General features: G+C 47.1%; 1 protein-coding gene across 3 annotated transcripts in view; it reads right to left on the reverse strand.

Annotated features, from left to right (window-relative positions):
- The window catches only part of AKAP13 (A-kinase anchoring protein 13), a 149,397-nt gene that overhangs the window by 84,182 nt on the left and 45,724 nt on the right, over positions 1-19,491 (reverse strand). For all 3 annotated transcript variants that reach the window (XM_045572005.1, XM_045572006.1, XM_045572004.1), the window contains exons 3-5: positions 15,667-15,814; positions 9,979-10,275; positions 4,888-5,071 (exon numbers count right to left, since the gene is read on the reverse strand). In XM_045572005.1, the coding sequence (XP_045427961.1) occupies positions 4,888-5,071; positions 9,979-10,275; positions 15,667-15,814 (629 nt within the window). The remainder of the gene's footprint in view (positions 1-4,887; positions 5,072-9,978; positions 10,276-15,666; positions 15,815-19,491) is intronic.

Genomic DNA, 19,491 nt, shown 5'->3' on the forward strand with positions numbered 1-19,491 from the left:
TTGATGTTCTCATACCCTGTCAAACCAAATGCAGACAACAAACACACATTTTTTTTTTTCCCTAGTACTAACAACACTGTCATTCAAGAGAGAAGTTTCAAAGAGACATCTGTTGAGGTACAACAAAGAAGTCCGATCGAATGTCAGAGAACAAACGATAAAGACCAACGAGGTGTCGGTTTGTACTCACTTGTGGCTGCCCACGCACCACGAGTATCGCAAGCCCATTCTACCTGGGTCCGGGCCTCGCACTGCAGCTTTAAGAGAGGAGAACCGAGGCCAGGTCGGCCCTGCCCCAGGGCGTGTTTTGCTGTCTCCTTCTGACAGGAAGTGCAGCACCTAGTTCCTCATTTGAGGGCCACTGCAGTGTCTTTCACAAAACCACATCGCCATCGCAGTGCCAAACCTCAAGGACTCCTACCTACCAACTCAACCACAGCGCCACGAAAATGGAGGAGAAGCTAAACTGAGGGGCGAGAGGAGGGAGTCAGTGACACCCCAAAATGAACAGGAGGCTACTCACTGTGGGGAACTCATTGCTAGGCTGGTTATGGATTGGTGCACATGCAAACTCACTAGAAATTTTAGCATTGAGAAGTTTCTCTCTTCCCTCTTTTTTTTTTGGGGGGGGGGGTGCAGTTACTTCCATTTCTCTAAAGCTCAATGCCCTCATCTATAAAGTGAGAATGTCAAGTTCATTGTGAGATCAAATGCATGTAAAGGGTTGGTATAGTGCTTGTCCCTCCCAAAGTGCTATATTGGCTGCTGTATTTTCATCGATATTTCTAACTCTCTATCCCTCTCTCTTCCTCTCTGAAAAAAAAAAAAAAAAAAAAAAAGGAGTAGCACCAATTGCCATCTGTATTTCTGCTAGGCACTTTGCATCAATTCTCATATATTTTATCCTCTCCCTAACCCCTAGGAGGCGGGCATTTTAGCCTCACTTCACCAGATGATCGCCATAGCTGGCAAGTAATGGGGCAGGAATTGGAACGAGGCTGTGACTCCCAAACCCGTGGGCTTGGTTACACAGTGTGGACTCTGAGGACACAGATTGGTGGCAGAAATGGGCTGCAGTAACAGAGCCGAACCAGATGTCTTTTGCTTCCTTCGGTCCGCTTCCCTTCCCTCCCTGCTCTACGTGTGGATGGGTGAATGCATGGATAAATGAACGGGTAGACAAATGGACAGATGGATGAGACTCGGGCTAGACGAATGTAAGGCAAATTTTAGAAACCCTGGCTATTATTTCGTACATTTACTTCATTCTTTCCTCCCCTAAGGAAAAGCGAAGGCTCCAACTGGCTATGCACCAGATGGGCTAGTAAGAACCCACTAGAAGAGTACTTGAGAGGGACCATAAGGAGGCAGTCACTATGTTAACAGAACATCTTGCTCAACTGCGCTCGGCTCCATTGTGAAATTCGTGCACTTGAGTAGCTACTCTGCCCTCTGACCTGAACCCAGGTGTCAAGTGCAAATGTGTCAAAAGAAGGACCTGGGAAACTAGAGACACTAACTCTTTGAAAGGGGTCACATCACCCCCCCACAGTAGACCATGACTCACGGCCTAGCGTCTGCCACGCTGGGCCTGTGCACATGTGTCATCCCAAACTGGGCAGGTCGCTGGACTCTTATCGTGGGCCTGGTTCTGTTACTAAAAGTATGACTTTAAGAGCTCACTTCATCTCTCTGGCCTCGGTTTCCTCAATTACAAAACAGAGGTATACCTACCCTCCTCACTCGCTAAACTGTCGCAGGAATGGAATATAAAGACTGGCTAAATGTAACCAACAGTGCGTTTGAAGCCCTCTGATGGGTAATATAAACGTCAAGTTAGGGTACTGAGACTCCTGTTTTCCTCAGACAAGGAGAGGCTAGGACTGAATGGAAAACTTAAGAGCCTTTTCCTCATCGAGTGCCAGCCATACTCTACCCCAGTGGTCTCTTCCTGAGTCTGCCAGATTTCTGCAGAGGGAATAATGTTTGTCAGAATCCCACAGGTGTGTATGTAACAGCAGCGTGAACACTTTTCTATAAAGCATGGAGCTAGTCCCTCTAGTTCTCAGAGCCTTCATAGTTCATCAGTAAAATACAAACAATGCCTATTTAAGAAAGGCTGCTGTAAGGTTGAAATGAAATATTACCGATCACAGATCAGCAGTGCACTGCAGGCATTCGATAAATAGCGTTGTTGAACTGATACTGAAAATGAGATGGTTATGAGGACAAACGTTTTTGCACTCGCTCTTTGGACAAATGAAATGTTTCGCCATTTTTTATGTCAATACTCCACAGTTAAAACCCTGAAGGGAACTAACTATTCCTTTTGTGAGGGTGGCCTCGCTGTAAATGACTCCTTAATGACCTAGAGTTAATTCCCTGTGCCATCAACCCAGAGGCATCGCCATCATAGCCGGTGTCAGAGAGCCAAACTAATCCTTTTAAAGTGTTATCTATACCACGTGGGAATGATTTCCAACTCCTATCAAGTAGGGACATCCAAATGCTGCCTGGAAATACTTCAAGATTTTGAAAATGTTTCCTTAATGGATGGAAAACTGAGGGAAAGGAGGAAAATTAAGAAAAGGGCAATAAGAGAGAATATTTTTGTCAGTCACTCTGCTATGCACTCTCCATGCATTCTTTTGCTGTGTTAATCCTCACTCGAGGACATTTTTCCATTGATTTTTAGAGAGTGTGGAAAGGAGGGGGGAGAGACATAGAGAGACTCATCAATGGGTTGCCTCCCGCACACACCCTGACCAGGGCCAGGAATGGAACCTGCAACTGAGGTATGTACTCTTGATTGGAATCGAACCTGGAACCCCTCAATCCGTGGGCCAACACTCTATCCATTGAGCCATACCGGCTAGGGCTCTCCAAGCATGCTTTTGTTTACTTATCAAAGCAACCCACCCTTACTTGAAATTCTAGCAAAATCTACTTATATCCCAGTAAGACTGGGGAACTTAGTAAAAACCACCCCATAAGCCGAAACCGGTTTGGCTCAGTGGATAGAGTGTCAGCCTGCGGACTGAAGGGTCCCAGGTTCGATTCCAGTCAAGGACACATGCCTTGGTTGCGGGCACATCCCCAGTGGGAGGTGTGCAGGAGGCAACTGATAGATGTTTCTCTCTCATCGATGTTTCTAGCTCTCTATCCCTCTCCATTCTTCTCTGTAAAAAAAAAAAAAAAAATCAAAAAAATATATATTTTTAAAAAATCACCCCATAAGCTTTTTAAATTGCCAACTATGACCCAGCACTGTTTCTCGGCGACAGGACCGCAGCCTAGAGGAACGGCCAGAAGAATCCCGGTTCGGGCTGGACCTGCAGCACCGCGGTCCTCTATGCTGGTTTCCGAATCTGCCTTTCTCCTTCCTGACTGCGGACTGAGTGGCCCTTCCACAGTGACGGGAGCAGCGCTATGAAGCAAGCCGAACCCCTTCTCCCAGAACGCGCACTCCTGCTTCCTTTAAGTGGTGCTGCAAGAGGCCTTGTGACACCCTCCCCGAGCATATCATGCAGCTGTTGCAATCACTTCATTTCCCCTTTTGGATGGCAATCCTGAACCAGCCCTGCCTCCCAGCAAAAACTCTGGGCCCTAAGATTACGTTTAGGGGAACTGCGTTGGGCGCGCCTCACAGTTATATGAAGCCACTTGTCTCAGCTGCCGGAAGCAGGCCCGTCTCCCGCGGGCCGGGAGGGAACCCAATCACCTGCCAGATGGGAAGTGCGCGGGAATGGAGACTATCGCTTCTGGAATACTGTCCTGGGGAGCTCAAGTCTCCATCTCAAGGTTCATTTGAGATGCAGGGCGCCCGCCCCTCCTCCCGCCACTGGATCTGCAGCGCCCACGACAAAGCCTCCTGCAGAAAACCTTCTGTGTGGCTGAGCTGGGAAAGCGGTAAGCGAGGCACGTAAACGCAGACACAAACGCAACAGCTGTTTATGTGACAGTGGGCGGCACTACCTTCGGACATCTCTCCTGGGCCTTTGCACACGGTCCCACACTCACAGCTAAAAACAGCCAACCATAAAGTGAAGTGAACTAAGTGAAGCCTGCCATGAGCAAAGCATCTGAGAATTAGGGAACACGGACATGATTTACAAGGATCCTTCAACAGCTAAAGACAGCAGAGCCGAGGTTCATTCTTCAGTCACGGAGCAGAAAGAAGACAATGATCACAATAAAAATATAGTAAATAAGAAAGACTGTACTTGCCATTTCTGCGTCTTATAAATATTTCAATGGGAAAATGCTGCCCACTATAATGCATTTATATTTCTATTTACAAAAGGAAAAAGAATTCGAGTATGTTAACTCTCTGAAGAGTCGGACTGCATGACAACCGAAAACACACACACACAGGCTTTCCTACAGTGATTTCCAAGACAACTGAGTTGCTTCATACTGCTCATACGAACAGACGATTGCTCTGACTTTATTCACAGAAATTACATTCAAACCTCCGTGGTCAGGATATTTGCTGCATGCGGTTACATTCAAGTACTCACTTCCATGAACTCTTCAAGTGTTGAAGACACACACAGAAGAGGTAAGGCTCAGGAAAACGGCTTCCTCTTGCACTAAACAGGGATCGGCTAGACTCAGGGCAACAGAATGCGGCCCCACAGACAAGACTTAGGATAAAAGGCAAGAGCAGCGCAGGCAGGGAGGCAGAGGAGAGGGGAGCGGAGGTGTGACTTACTGCGTCCCTCTCACGGCAAGGCAGGAGCAGGCTTACAGAGACTCCAGCGGGAGGCAAGGCGGTTCTCATTTGGCAAACACTCTGAGACGCCAAGTGGGTGGTACAAGCAGGAATCAGGGGTGGGGTTGCGGGGAGGGGAGTGCAGGGAAGGGGGAGGGAGAGGGAGCACTTACTCGGTCAGAAGCTTGTGCAACTTGTGATAACCCCTCTGCAGGGCCAAGCTTGCAGGTGTCGCTCCTTCCTGGTTGTGGATGCTGAGCGCTCCGCGGCCGCCCGGCTTCTGCAACAGGAGCCACGCCAGCCTCAGCAGCCCCAGCCGCACGGCGAAGTGCATCAGCGTCTCGCGGGGGCCCCCATCTGCAGACAGGAGGGAAACGAGAAGAAGCGAGAGGAGAGCGTGAGAAATGACAGCAAACCCGCAGAAAGACGGGTTAGGTGAGCACCACGACCTCCGAGGACCTGAGATCCTGAAGTTAAGGCCACGGCACACAACAGGAACAATTCTGCAGTGGCTGAGGGAAAACGGCTCTCAGGGGGAAACAAAATAAAGTTAGAAAAAGCGATGAGACGCAAAATCTCCAATAGGAGATAGTTCCACAAGAGGGTCAAGCCATTCCAACTTAATACACCCAATTTGTAAGGGCGGCCCCGCACATATATTCTTCTTGTTACCAAGAAAAAGTGGGTGGCCCAGCAGGTGTGGCTCAGTGGTGGAGAGGCAACCTATGGAGCAGAAGGTCACGGTTCGATTCCCGGTCAGGGCACATGCCTGGGTTGGGGGTTCGATCCCCAGCACAGGAGGCAGCCGATCAATGATTCTCTGTCATCATTGATATTTTTCTCTCTCTCCTCCCCAACCCTTCCTCTCTGAAACCAATAAAAATATACATATTCTTTAAAAAGTGGATGCAGGTCCCAACATGGGGATCCAACGGGAAGTTATTGATTTCCTCCTTTTTTTTATCAGTTTCAACGCTAGTTTAAACCTACAGTTTAGGATTCATCTCTTTTTCCTCTCTGTGTCTATGTATTTTCCTCTAATGTTCCTTTGTATTTTTCCTCTGTTCCGAGAGTTACTCAGCTGTGTTTTCGGATCGCTAACTGCATTTCCTATGATGTCAATGGGGTCCTCTGTCCCAGTCTGAATTGGATTAGATTCCAGTTCCACGGGATTCTGGATGTCCTCACATCGTGTCGGCCAATTCCCTGTCCATCTCTGCCCTCATTGCGATGGCTTTTCTGCAGATGTAATTAAAGCCCCTAATCAGCTCATTGAATCAGGAAGAGATCCTGGGTAATCGGGGTGGGCCTGAGGCAGTGGGAAGGTGAGTTTCCCCAGGAGAGAGAACCGCCTGTGGGAGGCGGCTGGCAGGGTCTGTGCTCCAGAGTTCCTCCCCGCCCCGTCTCCCCTTCCTGCTGTCCGAGGACCACCCTCTGGCTCACGCTGCTGAGTCTGAGCTTGCCTGCCCCTGACCTTCTATTCCCCTACAAACGTGGGGCTTGCTTAGTTAGCCCCCACAATCACGCAAGTTATTCCCGATAATAAATTTTTTTTTTAATATATGTTTATCTCAGAGAGGAAGGGAGAGAGAGAGAGAGAGAGAAACATCAATGAGGGGACTCAGCTGCCTCCTGCACACCCCTGCTGGGGAATCGAGCCCACAGCCCTGGCATGTGCCCTGACCAGGAATCAAACCCTGACCTCCTTGTTCATAGGTCCAAGCTCAACCTCTGAGCCATACGGCTGGGCTCCCTGTAATACATCTTAATACATATCTGTTCCTCTAATGGTTCTGATTCCCTGGCTGAAACCTGACTGACGTACTCATTAAACCTATTTTTCTCCTTGCTGCTTCCTTCTCTGATTTCATTACAAGTCTGGCTTCTTCGATCTTTTCAAGGACAAATGGGAAAAAAAGCTCCTCTATATTTTTCTTGGGTTTCTTAAAGAAAATTATACTCGGAGAACCTTCCATCTGAACATCATTATATCGTCCCATTTCCTTCACGCTGTAATGTTATTTTGGAGGCCATATGTTGGCTGGTTGGTTTTCCTGGTTAGCACCCATTGGGAAACTCCCTATGTAGCCCCAGCTCTTTCCCCCCAGAGAAGGTGTAGGAAGTGCCTGAGTCCCCCTTGCTATCTGCTCATATGCTGGAAGCACCTCACGTACCCACGTGCCCAGATGTGCAGAGCGAGCTGATGTGCCCGGTGGACATTCAGCTCTGAAATGCTAGCTGGCTGCATCTTCTTCAAGTTCAGAGTTTCAAACAAGCCAAGTGCTGTAGGTTCTGCGAACAACAGTAATCAACGCCTGTGTGTACTTTTCTCACCCCATCAATCCACCTAGAGGCCCAGCAACAGTAATTTCTGAATCTCTAGGAGACGCCAATGTCCACATTCTTTCTGCTATGCTGAGCCGCCTCTCAAGTACACCTGAAGCTCGTATGACGCAGGCAATCGACACCCCGTGGGGAAGGAGAACAAAAGGCCAGTGTGAGCCGTGGGCTCTTGGGAAAATGACACTTGTAATCTCGCGACAGAATCAAGGTTTGACAGGCAGCGAAGCCTGAGGAGCTGAGGTCCTGCCATTGCTGGAAACTGCTTGTCTTGGAGTCAAGATGGTAGCAGTCCTCTGTGAAGAGAAAAACCCCTCAACAGTCTTTCATATTTCTTTTCTTTTTCTTTTTTTAAATATTTTATTGATTTTTCACAGAGAGGAAAGGAGAGGGATAGAGAGTTAGAAACATCGATGAGAGAGAAACATCGATCAGCTGCCTCCTGCACAGCCCCCACTGGGGATGTGCCTGCAACCAGCTACATGCCCTTGACCGGAATCGAACCCGGGACCCTTCAGTCCGCAGGTTCTGGTCAGGGTAGATGCCCGCATTGTGGGCTCCAACCCCAGAAGGGGGCGTGCATGAGGCAACCGATCAATGATTCTCTCTCATCATTTGTTTTTATTTCTCTCCCTCTCTCTTCTTTCTGAAATTAATAAAAATATACTTAAAAAAATAATAAAAGGTTACTGCATATTGGTCCTGGTATATTCAAAATGCACAGCTCTGCTAACTAGCGCACACTAGCCAAATGCATTTTCCTCCACTTTATACGTGAAGAAATTGAGAAACACATTAGTATTCTGCACAAGTACTTGCAATGGAGCCAGGATATAAACAAATTGACTCCACAGAAGCTAAACCAGAAGTTCTTCATTTCACGTTCATTCCTGCGGTTCAAGGCAGCTCTATGAATCCCTGAAATTATATGTAAATTTCGGCAGGCCTATATGAATTTTTTTGCCCTCATAGGAGAAATCTGAGCTGTTTTAAAAAGGAGCCACTGAACTGGAAAAAAAAAAAAAATTTAAAAGCTCTGCATCCAAACAATTAGTATGAGGATTACATGCCTCCTTTGTACAAGCATTAAGCTGGAATACCAGTAAACACCCTCGCTTTTAATAGCAAGTAGTCCTGTTATGTAACAAGCGCCCTATTTACCTGGTTCATGATCCTGGGCCACAAGCTCACTTGGTACCTTCTTTCTTTTAACAACTTTTAAAAAGTGCTGAAACCGGTTTGGCTCAGTGGATAGAGCGTCGGACTGTGGACTGAAAGGTCCCGGGTTCGATTCAGGTCAAGGGCACGTACCTTGGCTGCGGGCACATTCCCAGTGGGGGGTGTGTGTGCAAAAGGCAGCTGGTCGATGTTTCTCTCTCATCGACATCTCTAACTCCCTATCCCTCTCAATTCCTCTCTGTGTAAAATCAATAAAGTATATATTTAAAAATACAAAAAATAAAAAAATAAATAAAAAGTATTAGAGGTACAACTCGAAGTGAGCAGAATGTCAAGTTGTACATTCATCCTGGGACAGTACGCAAGCCCTCTCAACTGAAGCCACTCTGCCCTTAAAATACTGAGCCTTTGGAGATTCTAATCCACAGCTGATTGAACAGTTAAAACTGCAAAATTCGAATCTAGCTCCTGAGATCAGATTCCTGCTCCCAGTTATTGACTCAAAGACAGATATATATATATATACACACACACACACACACACACACACACACACACACACACACACAAGTTTAAATGGGCAGGACGGCATTGGCATGTCCAGGAAGTACCTAAGGGTAGGAGGCGGCATTTCTGCTGTGATCACAGGTCTAACTGCTAAAGTCAGTGAATACGAGAGAGGCAAAGCTGGCTAATACCTCTCCCCAAGGTTCCCTGGGGTCACGGGAGGAAGACGGCGTGTGGTTGATGGGCCTGTGGGAGCAGGAACTGAGCATGCCCCTGGCTCAGCCCCCTCTGGGCACCCCTCCTCAGGACCTGCTACCTGCAGAGGGCGTGACTTCTGGCCTGCTCTCCCTAAATAACACGGTCACCAAAGCTGGGTGGACGCTGAAGGGCAGTCCTGTGACTGTCCAGCTCTCTGAGATAAGGTAGAAAGGACAGCAAATCCTTCGGGCGGGAGGTCTGATGTCAGTCCTCCAGCCTAGCTCTCTCAGTAACAGGAAAACATGTCTGCCTCTAGCCGTGTCACTGCTCAATCTCCCCGCTGGATTTGAACTCGGGGGGGAGGGGGGGGGGAACGACGGGACGACTGGCTTAGACTATTTCATTTAAATTTGTAATAAAACCATGACATCCAGCTGATGGCATCTGCTACGAGAATAACTCCGTGGGAAACCCCAATCTGACTAAGGAGTATCAGTGTGGGGGTTTCTTTATTGTTGTTTTGTATGTTGGCCCATGGACTGAAGGATCTCGGGTTCGATTCCTGACGGTTGCAGGTTCCCAGCTCCGGGGCCAGCCAGTGCAGGAGGCAACCAATCGATGTGTCACCCTCATTGATATTTCTCTCTCTCTCTCTCTTTTCTCCTCCTCCTTCCCTTTCACTCTCTCTGGAAATCAATGGGGGGAAAAATACTCGCGGGTGAGAATTAAAACAAAACAAACAAAACAGCCGAAACCAGTTTGGCTCAGTGGTAGAGCGTCTAAAAGGTCCCAGGTTCGATTCCGGTCAAGGGCAGGTACATTGGTTGCGGGCGCATCCCCGGTGGGGGGTGTGCAGGAGGCAGCTGGTCGATGTTTCTCTCTCATCGACGTTTCTAGCTCTCTATCATTCTCTCTTCCTCTCTGTAAAAAAATCAATAAAATAAAATTAAATTAAATTAATTAAAAAATTAAAATTAAAAAAGCCCTGTAAGGATCCCGAACTCAGCGTGTCTTTGGGGGGCGGTCGTTTAAGCTCTTACCCTGCAGAGTCTGATTGGCCCCCAACACGTTCCACTCCGCCGGCAGCTTGAGGTGTCGGAACGCGAGGGCCACCTTCTCATCGAGGGAGTTCACGTCTGTGGACGGGGGTCCCGAGCGGTCCAGGAAGCGGGTGAAGTTGAGCGCCTGCTGGTTCCCAGCGCTGGTGGCCAGGAACTGGGCCGCATCGTACGCCTCGTCCTGGATGAACTCGAAGTCCTCCTCCGCCACCACGAACACGGGGAGGCCCCCCTTGGAGGCGCACAGCAGCACCTTCACCGTCTCGCAGCAGTCGTGACCTGAGGGAATACACGGTACGAGGGAGTCCGAACAGGTTAGCGTCCTCCCACGGGAAGGACATGCATGGCCTCCCTGCCCTTCTTGCAATGATCTGCCAGCTCCCTTCCTACAAGCCCCTCCTTCCCTGGACGCTGACAGCCATCTTCCAAGCTTCTTAAACCTCCAGGTCCAGCTCTGTTGTTTGCAAGTACGAAGTGATCCCTTAGCAAACAGCAGACAATCATATCTCAGTCGTCACCATACGGACTGAACAGTCTGAGTATCTCAATATAGACTGTTGAGATACAATATATAAGTTTGTATATATGTTTCAAATTGAACAAACTAAGAAAATGAAAGCTTGCCCAGCTGGCATGGCTCAGAGGTTGAGCATTGACCAATGAAACAGGAGGTCATGGTTTAATTCCCAGTAAGGGTAAGTGCCCGGGGTGCAGGCTCAATCCCCAGTAAGGGGCGTGCCAAAAGCAGCTGATCAATGATTTATCATTGATGTTTCTGTCTATGCCTCTCCCTTCCTCTATGAAATCAATCTATATATATAAAAGGCTAATATGCAAAGTGTCCCCTGGGGAGTTCAACTGAGAGACCAGAAAGAAATTCAACTGCTCGCTATGCCATGCGCTGACCACGAGGGGGTGGCATGAAACAAAGGCCCAGGCCAGCAACCAGAAGGCCCCGATCGGCCCTGATGGACCCTACCCATGCCTGATTTCCATGCACTGGGTCTCCAGTAAAAATATATTTTTAAAAAATATATCTTTCTGATGAGAACGAAATAAAGGCGAGGGAGTTGATGTTGCTGCTTTGCCTCATTAGCTGCAGGCAACTGTACGTCCATGGCTCCCCTGAGTCCATTCCCACACAGGGACTGCTTCTTCACGGGCGGGAGGCCCAGCGAAACCCCCTATGTGGCCCATGACGCTGGCTTTCCATGCCACGGGCACAGGCGAACAGAGGTTTCAGACTTGGACAGAACAAACTAAGCTTTCGGTTGTCTTTGCAAGAGAAAACAGTCATCCCTTTCCCCTTCCCCGCCCCCAACTTTTCCAATGAGAATAAGAAAAGTGATTTTTCCACATACTTTCCCCCAGGGACCTCCTAAGCCCTTTACCCTGTAACAGAAGAAGCCTCTCGCTGCTGTGCGATTGCAGAGTGGTACTAAGTATTTACTAACCAAGTACCCACTACATACCAGCCATTTTCTCCACACAGCGGAAGTAGGGAGCTATGTATTTATTGAGTGTTGCTCTCATATTATGGATGAGAGAACGGAGACCCCAAGGTTACACACCTTAAGAAGCACAGCCCGTTATTCAAGTTCAAGTCTGACGCCAAAGGACATGGCCTAATACATATGATGGTGCGAGAGTTTTGGACCGCATTGCTTGTAACCAAAGAGGAAGAGTGATAGCTTTGTCCCTGCCCGGAAGGCGAATAAGAAGCCACTATAACTATTAGGCCAAAATAATAGTTCATGAACCATCAAGTTCAGTCTCCCTGTAGACACACAACTCTACCAGATACTCCCACTGCCTTCGCAGTTGAATTCTTTCTAGGAAGGTTTGAAGACACACATGCACACACACCCTTTCTGTGTGTGCATGTGTGTACACCCATGTAAGCATTTCAGCTCAATATGTACTTTGAACTTAGGCAATAAAATGGGGGAAACCTTACTCTATCTTTGAAGGGCAGCCAACCTAATGACATAATATGACAGCCGTGTCAGCAGAAACAAGCCCACTGAGTCAGGGCGTAGGCTTGGTGTTATTCTGGCAGAAAGTGAGTGTATCTTTTCAACTGTTCCAACATCTAACAATAGCTGGACAGCCACCAAGCCCCTGGAACTGTGACTAGAAGGTAGAGATGAGTAAGGTAGGTCTCAGCCCTTCAGAAGTTTCCTGTTTACAAACAGGAATCCAACAAGCTGTAGATAACTGCAGAGTCACAATGGAAGGGGTTCCACAAGAAGCATACAAGCCCGGCAGGCGTGGCTCCATGGCTGAGCCACAGGTTCGATTCCAGGTCAGGGCACGTGGCCAGGTTGCAAGCTCCATCCCCAGTGAAGGGCCTGCAGGAGGCAGCAAGTCGATGATTCTCATCATTGCTGTTTCTCTCTCTCTCTCTCCCTCCCTCCCTCCCTCCCTCCCTCTCCCTTCCTTTCGGAAATCAATAAAAATATAGTTAAAAAATAAAAACAGACAGTCTTGATTCTTTCTTACTGGTCTCCTTCCCCACACCTGTGCAAAGGTGAGAAACCTGAAACCTTGAACCAGAAAGGGGGTCGTAATGCCACTGAAATTAATACCCTTTACGGCACTGCAACATCACCTGGATGTACAGAGAGTTCTGACCATATTCCAATTCTTCAACTTCATCGCTCTTTCTTTCTCTCTCCTCTACACACACACACAGCAATGGCCATGGGGAAGCCATACCACCTGACTCCTAACTAGAGAGTACAGAAGCAGCGTATCTGCAGAAATCTACCGGAATTGCTAAGATAACGGATTTCTTTGCTAGGATGGGTGGGGACAAACGAGGGAAGAGGCATAGAGGAGGGTGAGGGGTATGAGGTATGTGTGCAAGCCTACGTGCTCAGCAGCGTAGGCACACACGTCCCTTTCGCTGCTTTAGCAGGAGAATTTGTTTAGAAAGTGGCTGGGGAGAGCTACCGGCAGCTCTGTTTGCATAAAGTGAAAATAAAACTGTGCACTGGAGGAGGCAGAATGTCAGCAAAGGCCGTGACAGAGATAATGTCAGAGGAGCCATCTGATTGTTAGCCCAGTACTTCCCCTTCAGTCGTGAACTCACAACCGAGAGGAGAAACTATGAATCATCTGAAGCGAGCAGTGCCATGAAGCTGGAATTTGTCTGATATGATTACAGGCTTGCTTCTTTCTCAAAAGGAAAACGGAGGATTCAAAGAGGACTGGAGGATTGAGGGTTTCCTGGATCCGTCTCCGCTAAACAGGGCAAATTGGAAGAGTTACTAGCGATGAAGAACCGAGCGCCTCTCCCCGCAGACTGGAATCCAACCACACGAGGCTGGCGGGCCTCCTCCCTCACAATAATGTTTCCTATCAGGCTCAAGAGCTTCTTAAGATTATTTTGTAATCCTTCTAACCTTTCAGATCAAGCGTCTAGAGAAAAAAAATCAACACCCTGAATACAAGGTTATAGGGGTCTATAATAAAATAAAACTAAGATTACTGCATAAGCATACAGACCTCTGGCTGCCATAAATCAGCTCCGGAGACATGGCTATGTGCAGGGGCCATTCCATTCCTGATTGCCTTTGTGCACACAGAAACACAAGGTGCCTACTACATCTACACTGCGTATCCAACCCAATATGATATCCAATTCCAAAACATCCAATGCAATACAATAATCATTTAACTTCTTTTTATGTGCAACAGAGGCTGCAATGGAGAGAAGGGTAGCAAGATCCGATTCCATGGTGGTTCCCTTCCACTCAATTCTCTAGCAACAAAGGGAAATAAAAACCACGGGTCTTTGTAAAAAGGGAAGTTTCTGGAAAAACTGGCTGTTCTGCTTCTGGAGGAAGTTCGCCCAGGGGATTCGGGGAGGGAAAGAAGGGAGATAAACTGTTAAAGACACAGGACCTTCACTGTCATTCCGATTCCTAAGCTGCCTTCTGACTTTATCCCACAGGCAGGTCCAGTCTCTTTACAACAGAAATATAAAGTAAGTTATGGGGCGGGAGAGGGCTGTTCCTGATTGAATGAAGTCAACGGAAGGGGTCCTGAAGCAGCAGCTGCAGAGTCAGAAAATATTAGCTTTGACTCTCACCCTCCGCGGCAGACGGTCTGGGGTTTCCTGAAAGTTTGCTTGTGCACAAAGGTATGCTACCACCAGACGTGAGACAGGTATCTAAAACGGCTAGCTGTTCTTATTATTTCTTACTAAATGCCTGCTCGGCTCACTCCAGAAACCAGCCCTGACAGTCTGCAGAGCTCTGTAGCAATGGCCCAGGAAGCTTCTGAGCGGGATGTTGCCTTTGGCAGAATTGGAAAAAAAAAAATTAAGCGAAGGGGAAGAACGCAGAATAAACAAAAACACGAGAAAGAGAAACACAATTTAACTGCGGATGGCCCCCTTCAAAGCATCTAGCCCGAACCATCGGGAGCCCGCAGGTCAGGAGGCGTGTGCCCACGAGGTCAGAAGGGCCTCTTATCACTCCGTGAAGCGCCTGTCGCCATGGAAACGAAACGCTGCTACAGATAAACAAACTGCTGAAGCGTGGGCCAAGAATGACTTCATTTCCTGTTCAGCTAAAAGCGGCGCACACATCCCATCCGGGCCTTCTCTGTGGGGGAGGAGACAATGGGGACTTTGTCTCCCTGGCTCTCCAAAAAAAAGTCCTCAGACTGCCTGCTGGTTCCGTCAAGCCCAGAACCACTCCGAACACCTTCTAACAGAAAGGCTGCGTTATGAGTCGATGGGGAGAACAGAAAAATAATGTCTCTTTCTTCCCTTTGAAGTGGCTACACGGGGAAATTTTTAGTCTTCAACCCAGACTCTACCAGATGAGATGATAGGCCCAAGTGGGCACCCACTGCAAGATTCTGGTGCCTAATGAGAGATGCCCAAACGGGGTGTGTAAAACGTGTTTGCATGTACATAAATATTTTTTAATATATTTTATAAATATATAAATATAAAGATAGTTTAATTGATTTCTAAGAGGCAAGTCATCAATGAGGACAGAATCATTGATTGGCTGCCTCCTGCAAGCCCCCTCTACTGGGGATGGAGCCCACAACCCGGGCCTGTGCCCTGACCAGGAATCAAACTATGACCTTCTGGTTCCTAGGTTTGATTCCCATGTGCTTTAGTTTCCCCAAATCTCAGCATTCCGGTAAACTGATATTTTGCTGAGCCTGATTTTCATCTTTTCATTTATGACACCATTTTATTTCATTTATTTTTAGTAAGGCTCCAATTTTTGTGGGACAAGCAAAGCCTGCTAGAAATACTTAATTTTAAAATGTATTTAAAAATGAAGATGTGTAGCCCTAACAGGTTTGGCTCAGTGGATAGAGCATCGGCCTGCAGACTGAAGGGTCCACAGGTTCGATTCCGGTCAAGGGCATGTGTCTTGGTTGCCTGCACATCCCCAGTGGGGAGTGTGCAGGAGGCAGCTGATCAATGTTTCTCTCTCATTGATGTTTCTAACTCTATCCGTGTCCCTTTCTCTCTGTAAAAAATTAATAAAATATATTTTAAGATAAAAATAAAAATAAAAATGAAGATGGGACCAGAGTCCTATCACCCTGATTCATGTTTCCATCGCTTCGTACCAGTGAACACGGAGTAGGAGTCGGGGAACTCGTGGGGACGGGGAAGGTTGCACTCATACTCACCAGGAGTGATGGTCTCCAGCGTATCCGCACTGACCTTCCGGGTACTGGTGCAGTGACGGAGGGTGGACCCCGAAAACACCAAGTAAAACACTACATCGTCCTCCACCTTATCCTCTTCAGCAAGCAGCACAGTGACAACACAGTCGCCCTAGGGAAAGGCAGAGATGAGCAGGGAGGCGTTAGTGAGGTCCCTCTGGGGGAGGGTCTCTCTCTGCAAAACAACATCGCATGTATCATCTCAACCATGCCCACTCTAGGATGTTTACACGAACACAAACACTGACTGAGCACCTCATACCAGTCAGTACTCTGGGCGCTGAGAATACGAAGTGACCTAAAAATAAGATCTCTGCCCCCTTTAGGCTTACATTTGATTGCAGGACATAAGACAAGTAAATCAACAAGATAACAGGTAGTATATTTATTTGATGAATTTGGGGGAAGGGGAGGGAGAGGGAGAAATCAAGACAAATCTAAAAAGAAAAAAAGGCAGAGAGGGTGGAGGAGGCATATGATGAATTACCCTTAACCTGTGTTCCAGCTGCAGGAGCAATTCTCTAAATCCTAGCCCCTAGAAAGCATTGCTGAGCCCACCCAGTCCCCAGCAAGGGCGGGGCGTCTGACAGAGCTGGCCTGGTAGTGGTCAAGTGCAAAGAGCATAAGCCTGGGGACACTGATGAAGATAACACCTCTCTCCCAACAGCTAAAATAGGACAGGGCCAAAAGAGGCGTACAGGTGTGCGTACCCAAAACACAGCTCATTCTTGTATTATTATTTATTAATTGTATGAACTGTTAAACTACTTTTGCCCCACCATTTATATAAAAACTTTTGGAACACATTCAGCTTTATGATAATATTCTTTATCTATAAGGATGGAGGGGGAGGGGGATTCTTACAATTTGTGTTTCCTGACCATCTGGAATCCCTACTCTGCTGTATACACTCCATCACTAACCTCTTGGAGTCAGACAAAAACCCTGACTTTGCCCGTGACCCTGCCCTGCAACTATTCAGAGATATTCCTTTATTAGTTTTATATGTTAATTTTTTTAAATGGCTAAATTAAACATATTCTGTGAAATACAGCCCTACCTACCATCCATCCTCCCAACCATCAACATTATATAATTTCCGTTATAACCATAAACAGAAGATTATAAGGCACTGAGGTTCAGTATTGTGCAAATCTTAATAACGCTCAGTGGAAAAACCAATTTAGAGCAAGCCATGCCATGTTAAGTAGGGGAGAGAATTCTCGTTACTCACAGTATGTTTTAAGCCTTCCCATTTTAGCAACAAGCAAAGCCCTGCCCGCAGGAGAACCATGCCACCCTGTGGCCACAGCTAGCTAAGCCCAGAGCATCACGGGGCAGCATGAAGCGTGTTACCGACACTGAAAACGAAACTCGTCAAGTCAGACCTGGACCAGGGCTGCTCACAGAAATGCTGCAAGAGGCTGGCTGTGGAGACACGGTTCAAAAAAATATTCCCCACAGCCCCGTGCAAGGCAGGCGCTCGTAGCTGCAGAATGCAGCTGTAAGAAGCCAGAACGAAGGACACACACGCTGTCCCTTACTGGAAAGCTGCAAAGCGCCCCGACACATGTAACGGCGCAGAGCTCAGTCCCACAGGGACTTTAGACTCGGAGACCCCTGAAAAGCTGAAGCTGGTAGGACGTTTAGTGTCCTTTGCCATAATAAACCGCCGCCGGTTAAAGTGTCTGCAGCCGAAACCGGTTTGGCTCAGTGAATAGAGCGCCGGCCTGCGGACTGAAAGGTCTCGGGTTCGATTCCGGTCAAGGGCACGTACCTTGGTTGCGGGCACATCCCCAAATCCCATTGTGTGCAAGAGGCAGCTGATCGATGATTCTCTCTCATCGATGTTTCTAACTCTCTATCCCTCTCCTTTCCTCTCTGTAAAAAAATCAATAAAATATATTTTAAAAAATAAATAAATAAAATAAAGTGTCTGCAGCACACGAAATGGGCCAATTGCTCAGGGCACTGAGATGCCATTACCACCTGGAAAGTCCTAAAGCTGCCTCCTCTGACTACAGAGTCATCCTGGGCCAAAACCAGCTTTTTGCTTGACTTTGTATGGCTCACAGCTGAGAAAGAATTTTGCAATTTTTAATATTTGGGGGGGGGGGAAATCAAAAGAGAAAGAGCTTCAACATTTTAGCCCAGCCGGCAGCGTGGCTCAGTGGTTGAGTGTGGACCTGTGAACCAGGCGGTCATGATGCCATTCCCAGTCAGGGCCCAGGCCCGGGTTGCAGGGTCCATCCCCAGTAGCAGGCGTGCAGGAGGCAGCCGATCAATGATTCTCTCTCATCATTGGTGTCTCTCTCCCTCCCCCTTCCTTTCTAAAAATCAATAAATATATATTTTTAAAAAAGAAAAAAAGATAAAGTTTTATTGATTACATGCTGTCTATGGCTACCTTTGCACGAGAATGGGCGGGCCACAGCAGCGTCCGGTGGTTGCTACAGAGACCTCCTGGCCCTCAAGCCTAAATTATTTACAATGTGGACTTTTGCAGAAAAGGAGTTTTTCTAACCAGAATTCTAAGGATATAGCTTCCTTTTCTAGATCAAGGATTTTTCTCTCCGAGCTCTGCCTTCTCTGACCTGGGGCCAGGAGAATCGGTTCATAGGTAATTGAAATCCTTCTAAGGGAGATCACAGTATCAACCTGTTTTTCATTCCCAAGACAACAGTGAGTTTCAAATTGCCTTCATAGCTTTATTTAATAGTTTCTTGTTTCTTTCTTTCTTTCTTTCTTTCTTTTTTTTTTTTTTTACATTAATACAAACTACCCCGAATAGGAAGTAGGATGGAACACAGAAGGCTCAATCACTTTGAAAGCCACTTGAAATGGATTTCAAGGGTTCCTGCTTCCCCTGGAGGAGAATCCTCTGCATTCTGATAAAATCACTGACCGTAAATAACAAAAATTCTTACTCTGAGTCTCCACCACGTGACTCCCGTTTTACTGCCTAAGTACCAGGCACCCACTATTACTTCAGATGGCCTTGAAAGATTAAGCAGGTGGAGTGGTGATTAAAAAATAAAAATGAAAACCAGATCTAAGGAGGAATTTTTTGCTGAGGGGGTTGCTTTCGTCACACCCTCCTTGAGGGGTACTCTTGGCAATCGATTTTGCTGCCTAAGGAAGGCCAGCCGCATGGAATGGATAGATGATTCAATCTGGCTGTCCAGTTTTCAGATCTGTCACGTTTCTGACTACAACAGATAAACTTATTAACTTCAAGATGTTCTTGATTACCATATTGGCTGGGCCCAACCCCAGAAGAGAATGCATCGACGCCTCTACTTCTCCAATAATCTTAACTCAAGAAACAGAATGCTATTCTTACAATAGATGCGATGTACAGCATGGTGATTATGGTTGTGTTGTTTTTTTAATATATTTTACTGACATTTAAAAAGAGAGGAAGAGGGATACAGAGTTAGGAACATCAATGAGAGAGAAACATCGATCAGCTCCCTCCAGCATACGTTCTCCTGCGATTATTTAAAATGTTACTACCAACAACTATCAAAATTCACCTGGAAATTCCAGCTTCGTAATTTTGAAACTCTAAGATACGTAGGCAAATTCTTAAAAGATTTCCAAACAGCACCTCTGCGGCCCATTAAAATAAGACCAGCAGGTGGCGCTCAATCAATCTGTTGAGTTCACTGTGGTTTTACAGACCATTCCCCCTAATGGGGATCTTGAAACTTCAGCTGGAAAAGGAATCAAGTTACAAAAAGTTTGGAAATCATTTAATGTAGGCTTTCTTTAACGGGAAGGTTCCTT

Source organism: Pipistrellus kuhlii, unplaced genomic scaffold (genome assembly GCF_014108245.1).
Source record: "Pipistrellus kuhlii isolate mPipKuh1 unplaced genomic scaffold, mPipKuh1.p scaffold_m20_p_42, whole genome shotgun sequence".
Classification (NCBI taxonomy): domain Eukaryota; kingdom Metazoa; phylum Chordata; class Mammalia; order Chiroptera; family Vespertilionidae; genus Pipistrellus; species Pipistrellus kuhlii.